This window comes from Aspergillus neoniger, assembly GCF_003184625.1.
Source record: "Aspergillus neoniger CBS 115656 unplaced genomic scaffold BO87scaffold_1, whole genome shotgun sequence".
In the NCBI taxonomy this organism is placed as follows: Eukaryota; Fungi; Ascomycota; class Eurotiomycetes; order Eurotiales; family Aspergillaceae; genus Aspergillus; species Aspergillus neoniger.
The window spans coordinates 964037-982437 of record NW_020291129.1 but is presented as its reverse complement, the minus strand read 5'-3'; the positions used below and the strand labels follow the sequence as shown (position 1 = coordinate 982437).

The window sequence follows — 18401 nt, the reverse complement described above, 5'->3', positions numbered from 1 at the left end:
GGCGGGAAAGCCGCGGGTCTCGTGACCTGCGCCCGATGGCCGCTTCGCTGGCCGTATCGAGACCGGTGTGAGTCACGTGTGGAGAATGTCGCCATTTCGATAGATCCAGATAACAACTATTTTCCGTAGGTCTGAGTTATTTCTGCTTCTTTCGAGAGAGTCTAGAGTTCTGCAGGCTATTTGGACGCAGAATTTATATATATTTGGCTGGGTCCTGTGTTGCCCAATCCATACTGAACATTCAGCTGCGCCGTTGTCGGATCGAATTGTGACTGGAGACTGGAGCTGCGCCCTGAAGCAACTACTACTAGTTTTAGCGTCTCCAGCTGAATCGGGCTTTGCTGTCTACAGACACTCTTAAAGAAAAAGGTGTCCCCAGGGAGAGAAATCTGCACTGTATCTCCATCTCAAACAATAATCTTTGTATAATCGCCGAATATGTGTCGTCTCCTGGTATGTAAGCTCCGTTCTGACCCCATCCACGTCATACAGTCAGCCAGTCTGAACTGACCGCTTGTCGCCAGGTATACAAAGGCAGGCATGAGATTCGTCTCAGCAAGCTAGTCACGGAGCCAAGCCATTCGATCCTCACTCAGTCCTACGACTCTCGTTTAAGACTAGTAAGTCTATTTTCTGCAGTGCCCAAGTAACGGGAATCCACTGCTACCCCCTATCCCTAGAGTAGAGCCCCATATTAACCCCCATATACAGGACAACCGCCGCCCCGTTAACGGCGACGGCTTCGGCGTGGGCTTCTACACAGACCCGAAACTAGGTCCAGAGCCATGCATCTTCACATCAACTCTCCCAGCCTGGAACTGCGAGAACCTCGAGCGGCTCGCCTCCAAGACATGCTCGAATCTAATCTTCGCGCACGTGCGCGCAACCACAGAGGGCACTCTCTCCGACACGAACTGCCACCCATTCCAGCACAGCACGCTGATGTGGATGCACAACGGCAACATCGGCGGCTGGCAGTACATCAAGCGGCCGTTAGCCGACTCGCTCGCGGACAAATGGTTCCTAGGCGTCAAGGGCGGGACAGATAGCGAGTGGGCATTCGCGCTGTTCCTTGACCTTCTCGAGAAAGAAGGTGTGGATCCTAGCTCTGATCCCGGCCCAGGAGGGTTCGGACAGGCGCTGCTGCGTCGAGTGATGGTGAAGACGATTGCCAAGATCAATGAGTTCATTCGCGATATTCCCAAGAGACACAATGTGTCGAATGTGGAGACACGCAGTTTGTTGAACTTTGCTGTTACGGATGGCCAGACTGTTATCTGTACGAGGTACATTAGTAGCAAGACGGATGAACCGGCTAGTTTGTACTTTTCGTCCGGGACGAAGTGGGTGGAGGGGAAGGATAAGGGACATTTTAAGATGGAGAGGCATGATAAGGGGGCTGATATTGTGCTTGTGGCTAGTGAGCCGATTACTTTTGAGAGACGTGAGTGCTTGCTTCATCTAAATCATTCCGACGAAGAAGGGGATATTTGCTAACTGATTCGCTCCAGATAACTGGGTCTCCGTCCCTGCCAACTCCATCGTCACCATCCACAAGCAAACCGTCCTGCTACATCCCATCATGGATGAGTTTTACGTCGAGGATACGAACCAGGACCGCTCATCCTGCTACGCCGTGTCCAAGGGCCTCGTTAGCACAGCCCCCGGGACAACCGTGCAGCCCCGTGAAGCAGGGTCCGTCGATACCAACCCCGGAGCTGGCCATGGCAATGGATCTGCGCTGGATTCGCAGCAAATTGGCCTCGCCAACAAGTGCGCTTTGTCACATTGATAGATTGAGTCAACTCTTGTCAATTGAGCGTGTGCGACAGTGTTAAACATGGGGAGTTACGGGCTTGGAGTTTGGCATTTGGGTGTTGTTTCTCTATTTCGGGCCACATTCTTGAATAACTTTTGTAATTGATTTACTATACTACTCTTTCAACTTATTCTTTCATCTGTATGCAATGCTATTATTAGTACGGAAAGGTTGCTTACAACCTAACCGGTGAACTAGTATGAAACATTGTCGATATCGAGACTCAAACTCCATCCCGACCCGCTAAACCATATATACACAGGAATGAAACTCAAATGGGAAAAGGGGTAAAACAAGAAATAAAGAAAGGAAGAGATGCGACCTGCATCTCCTCCACCACCGAGGCCATGTGAAGCAAGAAGATTCGTTGAAAACACAAAGCGAAAGGAAAGTTCATATATCCTCCCCGGATATATTAGCATGCTTGAAATACTTCATCCCCACCCAGGCAACAACAACCCAAACCCAGGACATAACGGCCGTCAACACAATCAACGCAGGATAATACCCTACAATAGGTAACGTGGGGTCATCTTCCAGCTCTGGAGGAGCATATGGCGTCTCTCCGACGTCCCACGCCCAGCTCCAAACACCAAAGCAACTACCCATTCCGACCACAAACACCAGCCACGTCACAATCAGTATTATCCACCCCCACCATTCTGTCTCCGAATAGTCCCATACCATCTCTGAGGTGCTGACGATATCGGCGGAGTGCGTTGCCAGGGGCGATTTGGCGCGGTGAAGTGGTCGATAGGCCGTCGAGTCGGCTTGTAAGGCATAGTATGAATCGGAGCTGGACGAAGCGGTTGGGAGGTGGAGGCCGGTGCTGGTGGTTGCGGCGGCCGCGGCCGCGGCAGCAGCAGCGGCGATAGCGCTGTTTGAAGTATTGGGATGAGGGAAGGGTATGATGTCTTCGTCGTCGGTGGTCATCTCGTCGCCGAGAATGCTTTCTTTGGATTGGTTTTGCTGGCGATGCGAGGGAGCGGCTGCATTTCGGGTTCGCTGGGGTGCGTCCATAAGGGTCCATGTAGAAGTATTTCCTCCATGGCCTGGATGACCTGAACTGCTTTGCTGGAGAACGGTATCGTTATCGGGAGAGGTTGGATCGGCGAAAGCGCGTAATTGAGAATCGGAAGGAGGGAGAGGGGACGATGATGATCCTCCTGGTAGGGATGGTTGTCCGTTGGGGTTGATATCGTCTCCACGCAGCACGTCCACCGATGGCCTAGGAAGTTTCTTATCTCGATATTCGAACCGGGTGCCCAGCAAGGCGGTCTTTCGTAGGGAGCCCCTTCTCCTGCGTGTTCTTCGGTGTTGTTGGATCGCAGTCGACATTGCCCTTCCACCTCGCAAGCCCGAGCTGAAATCGCTGCTGTCGTCTCGCTCGATGCCCGAATGGCTTCGTTCCGGGGCGTTCTGAGTCGCTTGGATCATTCGCAGAAAGGAGAGGCGCGAAAGTACTGAGCCGGACGAGCTGCGCTTGTGGCCGCTGCTTGCGCTCCCGGAGCGCACCCGCCTCGAGAGCTGATCATTGTTGTCCAGCGAGAGTGCCGCACCTTTGCCGTCGCTTGCATCTTCCATTGGCGCAAGCTGGGCGCGACTAGCTGGCGGTTAGCACGCCCACATCCAAAACCGGGGTTAAGAAAAGTCGTCGGGGCTTCTCATGAGCAGCGGCCAGGTCGGAGACGAGGTGAAGGGGGAAAAGGATAAGTAAGTGGTGGGTGGGCATCCGCGGCCAAGAAAGGGTCCAGGCGGTCACTCGAGAAATTCCCGGTCCCATTCTCCACCTCCCAACTCTATAAGGAGAGAATTTATCCGCAGCCACGGAGCGGCTGTGTTGGTATTAATAGAAAATGGATGGGTCTCGACTTTGGCACGGCAGATAGCAAAACAGAAAAAGTGTTATCATACTCATCCCCGTCTAGCATTAGCAACTTCTACTGAAATGATGGAGGATTACTGGTTTACTTCAATAGTGGCCATGCACGAATATCCTGGTATAGGGCATCCAAGAGTGAGCCTCTTGGGTTTCACGAAACAAAATAGGTATAATATCCGAAACGCCAATAGCAGGGTGTGATCAAGGAGATTGAAAGATCACGCTCAGAATATCTGGTATCATAAAGACGAAGCTCAGGTACGGGGGGAAAAGCGTGAAAAACCGCCAAACATCACACACTAATCGATGAGAGATCAATATTCATTTGTCAAGAATTGGCCAAAGAAACGGAAGGAACATGGCATCTCGATCATTGGAATGAAAGAAAGAGCGCGCACAGCCTTTGAGCATCAGGGCTCCTGTGCGCAGGCAGAAACAGATATAGAGCTCTTTGGCAAGCCACTCATACATACTAAACGAAATACGATACAAACTGGGAGAGGCGATAATTTGGATAATAGACCAAAGACAGGGCTCGAGAATGGCATGATAACAGAAAATACTTTTGGTTTATTCCGCAGAACGCTTGAACGGGAAGCCCAAGAAGCTTAGCCTTTGATCAAAGTCACGCACATTCGTTCAAAGAAAAGAGCATATGAAAAGTTTGACTCAACAAAGCGGATTTGGGGTATTGGGTGTACGATAACACACAAATTTCATTTCAAAAGGAAGAGTTTGAGAATGGGAGATGCGCTTAGAAATCCACTTAGTCGGGGCTGTCATAAAGAGAAGGAAGTGAAAATAAGGAAAGGAAGAGAGAACAGCGGGTGAGAAGATTGAAAAAGGGGGTGGAAGGTAGAAAAAAGAACACTTCCGCTTGTCGCTGTTGCGGCTGCCAGCAGCGATACCACAATGTCCGTGCTGGCTGGCGTGCAGTATCGAGGATCGTAGATCAACGGCTACGCTTGGTAGCCGCCGAAACCATTTCCAAAGTTGGCGTTGTTGGGCTGGTTCCAGCCGGAAGTAGGCGTGGCTTGACCACGGCCATAGCCAGCATTACCAGGGACCTGGCCATAACCTTGGCCTGCCATTCCGGACTGGTCCCATCCTCTTTGGGTCGGAGTAGGGCCTGTCATTAACCGCATTAGTAAAAAGGCGAAGGGGTTTGAGAGGAGACGTGAGTTTACCTTGAGGGGTCATGGGAGCGCCCGGACCGCCGTACTGGGGGAAGTACGGGGTTGGGGTGGAACTAAACCCCGAGTTGCTTTGCTGACCAGAGAAGTTGTCGAACTGGCCGGTGGGAGGACGGTCCTTGCCCCACTGTGACGGTTAGGAGGGAACTCTATTAGAAGAAACATGGGGAATGCTCAAAACATACACTGCACTTGAGGGGACGGCCATTGACGTTGTAGCCGTTCAACTGGCAGATGGCCATGGCGGCATTCTCATGCGTGTCCATCTTGATAAAGGCGAATCCACGGTCGGCCTGCAGACGAGTCTCAATCACATAGCCGAAGTTCTGGAAGAGTGGGACGAGATCGGTCTGCGTGGTGTAAGGGGTCAAGTTACCCACATAGCACGTGGTCTGCCACTGTGGGGTTTGCTGAACGACCATGTCGTAGCTCTGGATGCCGTGGGTAGGGAAATGGTGATGACCGAAAGCCGTGGTCGGCGTCATGCCCATGGCGGCCATGGCCTGCTGCTGGGAAATGGAAGGCTGACCCTTCTGGTTGGCCCAGTTGCAACGAATAGCGCGGGAACCGAGCCACTCCCCATCCATAGAACTCAGAGCCTTGTCGGCGTCAGAGCGCTCGCGGAAAGCAACAAAACCGTAGCCACGGGACCGGCCAGTCTTCATATCCCACATAACACGAGCCTCGGATACCGAGCCAAAGGCAGAGAAAGCCTGGAGAAGCACTTCATCGTTGACTTCGTTGCTCAGATCTCCGACGAAAATGTGGAAGTGGTTGGAGGTATCCTCCTTGTTTGTGCTATTAGACTGGTAGGCCCAGTTCACACGGATTTCCTGCAGAGATCGTCAGAAGCAGTCCGATATTATGCATATGTACGTGGGCTTGCATACCGACTGGTGGATGCGACGTCCGTTGAGCGTCTGCATGGCCCTCTCGGCGGCGCCCGGGTCGTCGAATTCGACGAAGCCGTAGTTGTATCCCTTACTGTTGAACTTCTGTAACAATTAGCATGAGGAGGGGAGTCATGCAAGATATGGGGTGCTCGGCAGCAGCTCCAGCAGTAAGAGGAAAGCTTACGTTCTTATCCGGAATGATCTTGACACTGACGACATGGCCAGTCGTCTCAAAGATCTGCTTCAGAATATCCTCAGTCACCCGAGGGTCAAGGCCACCGACATACAAAGCCCTCTTGTTTGGTTCAGGGGCAGCACGGCGTACGAAACCACCGGCGCTGGTCGGGGACATCATGTTTCCGGACATGGGAGAGGTAATGGCGGTCGGGATGGGGTTGGTGTTCTGAGGAATCACCACAGGCGGGCGGGGAGGCGGCGGCATGTGGGAAGGATTAGCTTGACCATTGCCCTGAGACGCATCGTACTGCTGGTTGGGAGCAGCAGCAGAGGTTTGGGGGGGAGGAGGGAGGGTCGAAGAGGTGGAAGCGGTAACGTTGTCGGCCATTGTTGAGAGAGGTCACGAGATGCAAATTTACAGAAGAACCGACCGGGTCAAACGAGCACTAAATGCAAGATGGAAAGGACGACGAAAGTGTTTGACGAGACAGCGGTAGGATGAGATGCAATCTTTGATGACGGGACGATGCAGGCGTTACGCAGTCAAAATTAGAGTAGGCGAAGGCGGAAAACGACGCGGGGATCGAAACACCCAGGTCAAGATGGAAACTGGCAAAAGCGCTAAACTAGATCATACAATGGGGACCACGATACGGGCGGTAGCTAGAGCGGACGATCGCCGTCAAGAAAATGACGCTGGAATGCTTCGAGAGGATGGAGACGATTGCACGAAGAGGTGCTGAAGTAGCGGACGACTCAAAACACAACGGGTGGTGTTGATTCTCAACCAGCCCCAACAAGTGAGCGAGGTGGCAGCAGTAGCAGCAGAGCTTCAGATTCGGGCAACCGAAGCCGGGACGGAGGTGTGTTTGATGCAAACGCAACGGTGGAACAAAGAAGACGGAGGGAAAAGAAAAAGAGCAAAGATGAAAGGAAAGGGAAAGAAAAAAACAAAGGGAAGAGAAAACAGATGCACACGGGCTCACGAGCTCGACAAACACCTGAAGATGAGGGATGGAGATGGAGAGAGGAATGGAGGGAAGAGGAAGAAGGAAATGGGGAAAGGATGGAAACAGGGGAAAGAAAAGCTGCGATGATCTGACTTGACGGGAAGTTTGACTGGAGAGCAGAACGAGGAGTTTGGATGGTCAAGAGCCGCTCCGGGTGGGGGGCACGCTAGCCCCTCTTGCGTTAGTCCTCCCTTGACGGGCCTCGTCTTTGTCCAAGCAAAGGCGCTTATTCTCCATCATTTGCTTCTTCCTCCTCCCCCCCCCCTCCCTTCCTCCCGCCTGATCTGTTCACCTGCCCTCACGTTGGACAAGCTCCTGTCGCGTCCTTGCTATTTTTGTGTCCCTTGGCTTGGGCACTGTTTGCGCGACTTCCCTGCGCTTCTTGCAATTTCCCTCCTCATAACGACTCTTCTGCTCCAATTGGTTTTCAGGTACTGCCGTCAAAGAACCCGGCACCCGTCCTCACGGACCTTCTGAAACCGTCCATTCACATCTAAGCGCACATTACTGGCTCTTATCGCTCTTTGATACTGCTGGTTAAGGGCCCTTCCTTTTAAACTTCTGCGTCAAACACGACCGACTGGAAAGCCGACAGGCCATACCAAACACCTGTCTGTCACTATACTACCATAGCCATGGCGACAACAAATTTCTGCAATCCGGACTCTCTTGACGTTTTGACGTCAATGGTCAACCAAACGGTACTCCTTTATCCTAATAACCCCCTTGCAGTGCTAAAGGCCATATTCTAACTCCCAGTAGCTCATAGAGACCGGCCGCTTTTTTAAAACTGGCGGGTCCATGCAGTCCAGGGCCCAACTCAAGCGTTCAATCCCCACTGCACACGAGAAGTTTCAGAGTGCTCTAGACAGTTTATCTGAGCAGATAGTAAGCTAGCAGCAGCTTCGAGATTTTGCAATCTGTACTCACCGTCGACAGTTTATTGCCAAAGCTTTCCTTGAACGAGACTACGAGGCAGTGCAAGCAAAGAAAGCTGCCCTTCAGCCCGCTGAGGATGTTGTTATGAATGAATCGAGCGTGAAAGTTGAACCAGAGGCGGCACCACAGCCTTCTGAACAACCAGTGACCGACGCAGACACCGTTCAGCCCAAGGCCGAGCCAGTTGACGACGCTCTCGCTCCGAAGCCCCAGGTCGACGCAAATGCTAGTCAGCCAAGCGATCAGCCCGTCAAAGCTGAAAAGCCCGAGGAAGATGCCGCTGATGTGCCTGCAGCACAACCCGTTTCTGCGCCAGGCGATTTCAACTTCGATTCCATGCTAGCCGATAATTCTGGGACCAACGCCTTCGACCTGAACCTGGACTTTGGCGATGATGGCGTGGGAAATGACAGTTTCCTGTCAGGCTCTAATCTAGCCAATGCCGCCAGTAATGCCAACAATGGCACTGGGGGAGAAACCAACCAGCCAAACATTGCTCCAACAGCCTTGCCTGGTACCGAGAACACCCCCGCTCCCGCACAGATGGGAGGGGATGCATTTGATCTTGAGCTACAAAAAGCGGAAGCATTCACTAACCCGGGGGATACCTCGGGCGAGCAGACGTTTGATGGACAAGGTGGCAGTAACATGGAAGATGTCATGGCACCAGGAGAATCTAGCTTCGACGATCTGTTTATGGAGAACGATACTTTTGGGGGAGAAGGAGCTGGAGACGCTAGCTTACTAGATGGGGACGAGTTGGTCAACATCAATGACCTGGATGACAGCTGGTTCACTTGATGGTCCGCGCATGAATGTAGCTCGAGATATGGACCAGCTACCTTCGCACGGATAGACAAAAGGCAAACAGCTATGTGCTAGTCGGGCGATAACATTCCAAGTAATATGACGAATATCTGGAACAAACATCATCAATCAAGGCGATTGCTTCCTTCTACAATGCAACTTCGGTGTCATCTTCAACCACCGACCAGACACACTTCTAGAATGATCAGCGCAATCAATCTGATACCTCGCCAGAGGGAACATTCTCAGTTCTGCGATTACCGAGCCGCCAATCGGCAAATCAGACGATCCACCCTGTAAGGGGGTTGGGGATCGGTACCTACCAGGCAACGGAATGACGCAAGGCACTCCGAAAGTGGAGGAATGTACGGACCGGGGCACGGCGGAGCTTATCTCAGTCGGTAAACTGACGTGAAAGCACTCAACTTTAAGCCCGATTAGCTCTTCTGTGTGAAGTGTTGGTCCGGCTTGGCTTCATTGCAGCTAAGCTGTTTCCTGCTAGTTCGGCCTCGGGATAACTACTGACTGGGTCCTACAAGGAAGTTCAGTTCCAATCGTTTGGTATGGCGATGTTTCTCGTTACACAGACAGTATGGAGTCAGTGTGTGGTCCGACGTCAGCCTCCAAATGCCATGAAGTAACTGGCCACTTTCCTGAGGTGTTTGAGGTGTTCAGAACAGAAGATAACGATCTACATTATGATGCTGCCTATGGGTAAACAGTAGGCCCTGCGTACAAGTAAACAAACAGAGGAGTGTGCTGAAGTCAATGTAAAGTCAAGGTTACCCTGTGATGATGTCATCCATGTGATAATGGACTTTGTGTGGAGAACATCATGGGAAGCCGGTGTTGATGATCGAGATCCTCTCCAGACTGTCAGCGAGTGGTAAGCTGAAGGCCCAGAAGGTTTCTCGCTGACTAAGAGCAGGTAAAATTGTCCGGATTAACTATCCAATGACTCATAGTAAACTCGATGTATCTACACTGTGGGCTGACAGGTCGGTTAAAACCATCAGAGCCATCTAAAAACTGTACGGTATATCTGCGCCTTGAAAGTCTAGACGATTGACTACTCTACCTGGAACAATAAGATATTTGCAAGGCATTGAACCGGACAATACTCGGACCTACAGGTGGCGGCGGCGACCACAAACGAGTGTGACGGCAAAGGCGACTGTGGAACCGTTCCCGAAATCAGGCCATGGATCTAGAATTAAACTTCTGCATCCATTCTTCAAGTCGGAATGAGAGGTCGGGAATGGTTTTTGGCGACCCGACGGAAGCCTGAAGGGAAAGGTGTTTTTGATTGTGTATTGACCTGAGAGGCGAAAAGCAGAGAGAGGGGAGAAAATGAATTCACCCATGATTCCCCAGGCAATCAAGGCAAGGCACGACAGACCAGACCAGGTCAGCCGGGAAAGGCACACCAAGCCTCAAAACTACTCAGAGATTAGTCAAAATCCTTCCCGTCGCGCCCCGATGATATCACCAGCACGGCCAAGAATCCCCGCATTGACAACGAAACGCGGCAGCCTCGCAGGAAGCTTTGGGATGTCACGAACTGTGTCCCGGTGGATCTGACCGCCTCATATCCCGGTCTTTTTTTTTTACTGGGGTTGGATTCCGACTCGACTCTGGAGAAGGAGGGAGGGGTGTGTGTGTGTGTGTGTATGTATGTATGAAGTCAAGGGGACAACTGGCTATCATCCTCCTGATGATGATCCTGAGCGAAAAGGATAAACATAATCTTATGACCGAGCGAACTTGCTTTGGTCTCTCTCTCTCCCTCTCTCTCTCCAGGCTGTGCCGGAATACCCGCCTCTAAAGCCTCAGAGTGCGTGAAATTCGGCCCCCGGGCCCAGCAGATCAGACGTCACTCCCCTCAAGTCATGGCCGAGGCCTGGGCCCCCTCTTTTGACGCTAACGATTCAGCTAGTAAAGGGACAAAGTACCGTTCGAAGATATCTTCAGTCTAGGGTGTTCTTTTCCCTCGTACCTGAGGACACGAACCGCACCACTGCCCCGTCATCTATCACATGGAAAAGATGGGGGCGAGAGGGCTAGAGAGAGAGTAGAGAGACATAACCACACCATCAGTTGAGGCTATGCTGAATATTGATTGAGCTTGAGAAATCTCTAGTAGCAAACAATTTGCTAGGATTCGGTCCACAACATCGTAAAATCAACATCGGGTCCGACGGACTGACAAAAAGGGTTGAGGCCAGACCTTCCATTGTAGATAATCAGAGTTGGAATAGCTCGAGTAGTTTACCAACGTTGGTGGTCCCCTTCCATGGCGCCCATGTTCGTGCGGAAAGTCTGACCGCGGGTGGAAAAAGATTCAAGGACAGTTTGGTCCCAACTCCTCAAGTGGTTCAGCGAGGAGAATGGCCTTCATTGGAGACTTGTCGAAGGCAACTTGCGGATCACCGGATATGACTGAACCTACCGACTTTCCCCCTCCATCCGCGTCATCGTCTCGCTCTCTCTCTCTCTCTCTCTCTTCTTGTTCTTCCTCCAAGCCCTGGTTCAAGTAGTAGTCGGTTTCCCTTCCTTTCCCCCCGCCTTGTCTTTGCATTTAAGTATCTTGTGCCCAAGGAACTATATCCGCACCGCCTCATTCTTGTCCGTGTCTGTGTTGTCACTGATGTCAATGCTGCCCTTTCGCATGACCTTTCCCCCCAGTCGATGATTGACTCTTCGATACTTACTTACTCCTAACTCGCCCTACCTGGTCCTCCCCCCAGACACAATCCATCCCCATTTGGGTCGCCGGTGTTTTGGCTTTCCCCCCGCATCATCGACCAATCTGGCCTGCTTGACGCTACTGAAAACGGTGATCCCTTCCTTCGCGTTGAACGCTTGAATTACTAGGGACTCTACCTTTTGCTGCGCCGCGGTGGACGTGCTGCTCCTTGCGCCGTCGATCATCTCCCAAATTCAGAAAACATCCCAATCCGAAAAGAGGCAAAGCAAAGAAAAAAAAAAAATTACAACAAAAATTGATTAAAATAAAAAATAATCGATCTAAGGGAAAAGGAAAAAAAAAACACTACGGAATTAAGGACAGAACTGTGACTCCGTCCCAAGGAAAATTCCACTGGTCGCACGACTCGCTGCAGCTGGGACTGTGCGTAAGATTCAACCTGAATTCTGAATATACTTCTCCACGCCCAGTCTTCTGCTCTCTTGACTCCATTTCGGTAAGTCGTCGATTCATCCCCAAAACGTGCTTGCTTCTTTGCTGCTTTATTTTTTTGTATTTTTCCTTTTCCTTTCCTTTTACCCTTTGACCCTGCTGCATTCCTTTTTTCCCTTTCTCTTTTTTCTTCTCTCTCTTCTCCTTTTTCCTATCTTCCTTTGTTACTCTACTTCTTCTACCTTGCGTCTCCCTTGGTGACATCCCTCGCAATATTGGTGTAATCTCTCCCCTCTATACTTCAGCAACCAGCATACTACATCCATCTTGGGTGCCTCACCTGCGCCTCTCTATATCCGTCTTACCCGTGGTTGAAAATCAGCCTATCCGGACATCCCGCAGTCATCTTTTTGTCTTTCCTCCTTTTTTTTTCTGTTTTACCTTAGGGTCTTCATTGCGTCTGGCAAATAATGCTCTTCGATTGGTGCTTTACACGATGACGACTCACATCTCCCATCTAGAACAGGATTTATCCGGTTCCGTGACCACTACAACTAGTACGGTCTCCCACCTTTCTTGTGGCACCCCCGATTCTGTACCCATCTTCCACAGTCTCTTGAGGTTTCGCTCCGATAATCGTCGGTCTCTAGAAACTTCCAGTGTAGTTGGCGACACTGTTGCGGTCGAACAAGTTCCACGGCCAGGACATCGCCGGCGCGCGTCCATACTTAGCAAACTGGCGGGTCCGCGGGAAAACGCAAAGCGATTCCTCCGCCTGGGGACCCCTATCCACCCGACTACTACGCTGACGCCACCTACTCCCACTCCCTCAATGCCCGAAACACATCGCCCTCGCCCCGTGTCTGAGATTCTTTTGTCCCCCGATGATGCACAAATGCTTGCCAGCACAGGTTTGAGGACGGGCAGGCTGCGCTCCCACTCTTCGTCGACCGTGTCGGCGTCCCAGCCTTCCCCGATTTCGGCTCAACCGGCAATCCCGGCGGCGGATCCATCGGTGCCGTTTCCCACTTTGCGCAATGAGAAGATCGTGGCGACCGGCAGTGGCATAACGGTTGGTGTTGCGCTCACCGAACCCGTTCTGTTTCTTCAAGGTTATGATCAGAACGATCCCAGCACCAAAAAGTCCGCCATCTTGCGCGGGCAGCTGCATCTCAAGATTACCAAGAGTGTCAAAGTCAAGAAGATCTCCATTTGTTTCCGCGGACATGCCCAGACCGATTGGCCAGATGGTATGTTACATCCCATTGTTCTTACCCCAGGTGGCGTCACCACTAACTCTTTGTCTCATGTAGGGATTCCGCCCAAGAAAGTCCACTTTCACGACAAGAAAGACCTCGTCACACATGGCGTCATGTACTTTAACCATGGAGATACTGCGCTGATGCAGAATGACTACGGCGCGCACTTCTACCAGCACGCCAAACCGGTGACGTCGGTGACGGGCAAGGATGGGCCGACCACCAGCACCCGGGAGTTGCTCTCCAAGACCGGCTCGGCGACCTCGTTGGGCCAGAACGGCCAACTGACAACCAAGGATCTGAAGCGACTGTCCTTGCAATCCAACCATTCGCGCAGTTTGAGCAAGAATGACGCCCCGCCGCCCCCGGTTCACACTCAGCGCAACTACCGGTTGTTTCCCGTCGGTGATTATCTGTATAGCTTCGAGTTTCCCATCGATGGATCTCTCCCTGAGACGATCAAGACCGATCTGGGGTCTGTTCGCTACGATCTTGAAGCGATTGTGGAACGGGCGGGTGCGTTTCGCCCCAATCTGCTCGGTACGTTGGAAGTGCCGGTCATCCGCACGCCAGCAGAGGGCTCGTTGGAGCAGGTCGAGCCGATTGCCATTTCGCGAAACTGGGAAGACCAGCTGCATTATGACATTGTCATCTCGGGGAAGTCATTCCCTCTTGGATCGCAGGTTCCCATCGCGTTCAAGTTGACGCCGTTGGCGAAGGTTGAGTGCCACCGGATCAAGGTGTATGTGACCGAAAACATTCAGCACTGGACTGCAGACAAGAGCGTCCATCGGTTTCAACCAGCGAAGAAGGTGCTGCTTTTTGAGAAGCGGGCGGACTCGGCCAGTACCAGTACCTATCCGGGAAGCTCAATGCGAGTGACGGCCGGTGGCGGCATCGACTGGGACCGTCGCGCGGCTGCTGCGAGGGGCGAGGAGATTGTCGATCGGAACCGGACCAACCTCCTTGGTAATCTCTCCAGCGACGCGGGGGTTGGCCCGACTGAGATGGAGTTCAATGTCCAGCTTCCCAGTTGTCAGGAGATGCGCAACCGGGATGAGTCCCAGCGACTGCACTTTGACACCACGTATGAGAACATTCAGATCAACCATTGGATCAAGGTATGTCCTACACCACACCGGGATGATTCGCTCGATACTAACTTTAGTAAGATTGTATTGCGGCTGTCCAAGGTTGACGAACGAGATTCGGGCAAGCGAAGACACTTTGAGATCTCGATCGACTCTCCTTTCCACTTGCTTTCTTGCAAAGCTACGCAAGCGAATATCTACCTACCCGCATACACTTCGCCCGACTCGGAGCCGCCGCCGCAGGCTCAGGAGTATGAATGTGGCTGTCCGGGGGCGCCGCCGGTCAACAGGAACGGTTCTCGAAACGGCTCCAGCCGGCAGTCGTTGTCTTCTGATCGGGACGAGGTGCCCCTCGGCGGCGCAGTTGCGAGAAGCTTCACTAATGGTTCCGGCGGGCTGGCTCGACCTCCCCAGGCCCATTTGGCGGATGAGCCAACCGATCGACACCCTGCGCCCCGGCCGATGCATCTTCTGCGAGCGCCATCATTTGCACCGCCCGCCTTTGAAGATATCCCGCCACCACCACCACTCGTGACACCTCCCCCGGAGTATAACTCCATCGTTGGGGACAACGACCGGGAATCGGTGCTGCAGGACTACTTCTCACGGCTATCCTTTTACGAGGAACATGCCGACGATGATCGGGGCCGCGGACGAGTTGATGTGCCTCTCACGCCAGGGGGGCGCGTGAACCGCAGCATGGACGTCCCACGGGAGTGGGTACGTCTGGAGGAGTCGGCCGTCTAACCGACGAGCCGCATTTACGACGCTTATGATGATTGTACGTTTGTTTTAGAGGACGGAGGGAGTTTGTGATACAACCGGCGTTTGATCCTTTCGGAGCAACGTAGGCTGGCTCCCTGTCTGATTTATTTGGACTTGATTGGAAATGGCGCCTGAGGAACCGGGAATGTATTTGTGGCATTGTTTGAGCGATCTCCTCGTTCCTCATACTATATACATATTGTTTATATTATGTTTAGATACCAGCTGTAGCCGATACAGCAGATGCATGGATTGAGTTATACGTACTAAATAGTGGTATCCCCTTGCCTGGTATAGTTCAATAAACCGTAACCATATAATAGTACTGAAGGCATGAACCTAATGAAGCAGCGGTGAAAGCTCAAAGCAGTGAACAGTAAATAGATAAGTAGTTATAGATAGGAAGTGAGAATCCGCCCGTGGTGGCGCACCGCCCGCATAGAGCTGCCTCTTTCGGCGCTTATCCACTTTAGTCCAAAGTATTTAAATCTGATTGACGCCATCATCACCTGCATTTATTGATTGTACCACCACCTCGTGCTATTCCTTTTTTCTCCTTGCACGAAGACTAGAACAGGTCATATCTTCTCATAGTATCATATCACTCACGTTTAAGTCTACACCGCTTTCAACTAGAATTTCAATCTTCGAGAAATTTCACTTGGTCGTTACCATTGAGAGGTTTGAGCTGCAGGTAAGTACTACCACCAACAACTACTAGTATATAAGTATCTAAGATGTGAACAGGGAACCTAAGGATCAGAGGAAAAACAAAAAGCAAAATGCCTATCGAAGTAACAGACCTCACCGAGGCAGACATCCCCGCCGCCATTGAGATCATTCAAACGGCGTTCGCGGAAGATCCGTATTTCAAGTGGGTATTTGATGCTGAGAATGTAAGTCCGTCAGTCACAGATAAACATACCCGAACGGGGTATTAGACTCTGAGCATGTAGATGATGATCACGATGATCAAGATAAAGGCACCAAGCTAACCAATTCTCCAACCTTCCCATCACCGCGGTCGGATTGGGTAATCTCCCCAAACCGACCAGTATGGGAACCTTCATCATCATTCTAAATGAAATAGTTCAACAAGCAGCGCAATCACGATTCCCTAGCGGTGCGATGCCGCTGGGGGATCAACAATGCCATCTTCCAAGTCGCGACAGACACATCAAAATCATCCCCAGGAGGAAAGAAGATAGTGGGCGTCTCCTGCTGGCTCCCACCTACCCCCGCTCACACACCAGAGACATGGTACAGCTGGACACAAAACTGGCTTCTCAGCTTCCGCCAGACGCTCAACAACGTATGGCATTTCGGACGGGGCGGACTCCGCACGAACCGCTACTGGATCTGGAAGGAGCGGCAGCATGAAGCGCAGAGCCAGATCTGGGATGATCCCAAGGGATACTATTTCTGCAATATTGTGGCGGTGCATCCGGAATGTCAGGGTCTGGGGGTGGGGAGGAAGCTCTTTGAGGCGGTGACGGATCGGGCGGATCAAGAGGGAGTCAAGTGTTATTTGGAGAGTTCGAGGAATGTGCCGAATGTGCAGATTTATGAGAAGATGGGGTTTGAGATGAGGAGGGAGATGGAGTGTAGGGATGGGGGGGATGTTTGTATGGTGAGTTTGCTTTCTCCACTATGTACATGTTCTGTGGAGGAGTAGGGGCGTGGTGGTGAAACAGGTCGACTAATTTGAGACAGCTCTATTGTATGGTTCGTGAGCCAAAGACCAAGTCGGAATTGTGAGGGGCGTGCGTTTGATTCTAGAACTGGATGGATGTGTTTATTGTAGCAGGTTTGTTTGGGGGACAATTGGGAATGGAAGTGGTCAGTCACATCAGGCTATTCAATGATTCGATATACCATTGGTCAGTTAATTGAAAGCACGGACATTCATTACTCCTGCCGATACAACATCCCTTTAAAACATCCAGATGCTTCCTACATCCAAGTCCAAACATCTCAGATAGAAGCCCAGTAGACATCCAACCCTCCTCCCCTATCAATAACTATGAACAATTCAAACCCACGAAACCCGCACCCACATCCTCCACCAAATCAGCACCATAATCCCTTCCACCCTCCCCCCACAACTCACCTCCAACACAAACACAAACACAAGAACCAGCACAATCCGCATCCTCGGTGACATCCCCAACAGCATCCTCAACCCCACCGACTACCTCTCATCTATCTACCCCTTCATCACCGAGACCTCCAAATCCCTACAACAACTGCACCCAAACAACCAAACCCTCTTCATCGCCGCCAAAATCTGCCGCGGGAAGCACTCCTACTTTATCCTCGACCTCAACAACACCGAATATGACTATGACACTGCCCATGACTGCAAGACATTACTCCCCGTCTATGTGCTCCGTTTATCGAAACGACAGCCTACTAATATCTTCCGGAAACAGGTGCTGGATGAGCCTGTCGCGAAGATCTTGAGGAATATGCATAATCTGCATGGTCGGGATCCGTTGCCGTTGTTTGATAATCATTTGAATCCTAATATGCAGTTTCCGAGTCCGAGGAGGCCGGAGTGGGAGTATTGATTCTATTTAGTATGTGAATGTAAGTCAAATTGACGGACACCATGTGGCAGCGGTATGGAAGAAAGAAAGCCACGCGTAACCATGGCACAGCTAGCTAGCTCCTACATTGTAGCAGGTTTGTTTGAGCATATGGGTGGTGCGGCAGTATGAGACGAACATGAACACACTCAACACACGAACACATGTAAGAACTAATCTACTTACGCCTGAGCCTCGGATCAAACAAACATTTTCAGCTAACTAGCTAGCCAGCTAGCTTTGCGTTAAAAGACAAAAGAGCAAGTAACTACGTAGTATGTGGCTAGATTTTCAGCAGACTATACACAAGTAAAAATGGATCCCCGTTATTGAGTGGACCCCACCAACAGACCATTAAGATCAGAGCATGGATAGTACTAACTTAGTATTGACTGATCACGAGTCTACCTACAGTCCAGTCCGTATTCGGGTTTCTGCAGAAAAAGTTAAAGCCCCTTATTTCAGTTTCTTTCTTTCCCCTTCTCGGCCAAGACCCGGGGAAAGGAATTGGATCCACGGGGGATCCACTTTGCATGGGACGGATGAAGAATGAGAATGAATCCGTTGCCAAGGAGGGTCCTTTGTTTGATGTAGATATTATATTATTTATACAGTACTTATAGAGTGTATGTCTATTTATATTCTGTTAATCGTAATATCCTTATTTACTTACTTACTACTTGTTAATTGTTATACTGAAGCACAGACAGACACATAGATAATAACTGGATACTGGATACTGAATAGTGGGTTATCCGAGTCATTCCAATGATCCGCCGTTTCACAAACTACCGACTAGCCCGAGTCGATCATCCAGAAGGGAACAAAGTAAACTACCT

General features: G+C 51.2%; 6 protein-coding genes across 6 annotated transcripts; 4 read left to right on the top strand and 2 right to left on the bottom strand.

Moving 5' to 3' along the window:
* The first annotated feature begins 135 nt into the window (after positions 1–135).
* Positions 136–2042, top strand: BO87DRAFT_348055 (glutamine amidotransferase subunit DUG3). The gene is made up of 4 exons (XM_025620955.1): positions 136–453; positions 525–620; positions 712–1444; positions 1512–2042. Exons 1-4 carry the CDS (start codon positions 439–441, stop codon positions 1790–1792), a joined length of 1125 nt encoding a protein of 374 aa, XP_025485283.1. The 5' UTR covers positions 136–438; the 3' UTR covers positions 1793–2042.
* BO87DRAFT_371943 (PIG-Y family protein) lies at positions 2003–3602 on the bottom strand. The gene has a single exon (XM_025622165.1). The coding sequence runs from the start codon at positions 3401–3403 to the stop codon at positions 2213–2215; it is 1191 nt and encodes a 396-aa protein (XP_025485282.1). The 5' UTR covers positions 3404–3602; the 3' UTR covers positions 2003–2212.
* An 884-nt stretch (positions 3603–4486) lies between these two features.
* Positions 4487–6471, bottom strand: BO87DRAFT_6693 (nuclear and cytoplasmic polyadenylated RNA-binding protein pub1). Its single transcript, XM_025629464.1, has 5 exons — positions 5972–6471; positions 5785–5889; positions 5080–5727; positions 4889–5021; positions 4487–4830 (listed from the first exon to the last, which is right to left on the bottom strand). The coding sequence occupies exons 1-5, from the start codon at positions 6350–6352 to the stop codon at positions 4661–4663; spliced, it is 1437 nt and encodes a 478-aa protein (XP_025485281.1). The 5' UTR covers positions 6353–6471; the 3' UTR covers positions 4487–4660.
* Positions 6472–7609: 1138 nt separating this feature from the next.
* BO87DRAFT_381830 (uncharacterized protein) lies at positions 7610–8714 on the top strand (the record flags this gene model as incomplete). The annotated part of the gene is made up of 3 exons (XM_025624571.1): positions 7610–7675; positions 7737–7862; positions 7914–8714. The coding sequence occupies 3 exons, from the start codon at positions 7610–7612 to the stop codon at positions 8712–8714; spliced, it is 993 nt and encodes a 330-aa protein (XP_025485280.1).
* A 3641-nt stretch (positions 8715–12355) lies between these two features.
* On the top strand, positions 12356–14956 carry BO87DRAFT_296181 (arrestin C-terminal domain-containing protein; the record flags this gene model as incomplete). Its single annotated transcript, XM_025618979.1, has 3 exons — positions 12356–13109; positions 13173–14239; positions 14291–14956. 3 exons carry the CDS (start codon positions 12356–12358, stop codon positions 14954–14956), a joined length of 2487 nt encoding a protein of 828 aa, XP_025485279.1.
* A 545-nt stretch (positions 14957–15501) lies between these two features.
* On the top strand, positions 15502–16898 carry BO87DRAFT_6599 (GNAT family N-acetyltransferase). The gene is made up of 4 exons (XM_025629456.1): positions 15502–15668; positions 15732–15870; positions 16065–16604; positions 16688–16898. The coding sequence occupies exons 2-4, from the start codon at positions 15757–15759 to the stop codon at positions 16730–16732; spliced, it is 699 nt and encodes a 232-aa protein (XP_025485278.1). The 5' UTR covers positions 15502–15668; positions 15732–15756; the 3' UTR covers positions 16733–16898.
* The last annotated feature ends 1503 nt before the right edge of the window (positions 16899–18401 follow it).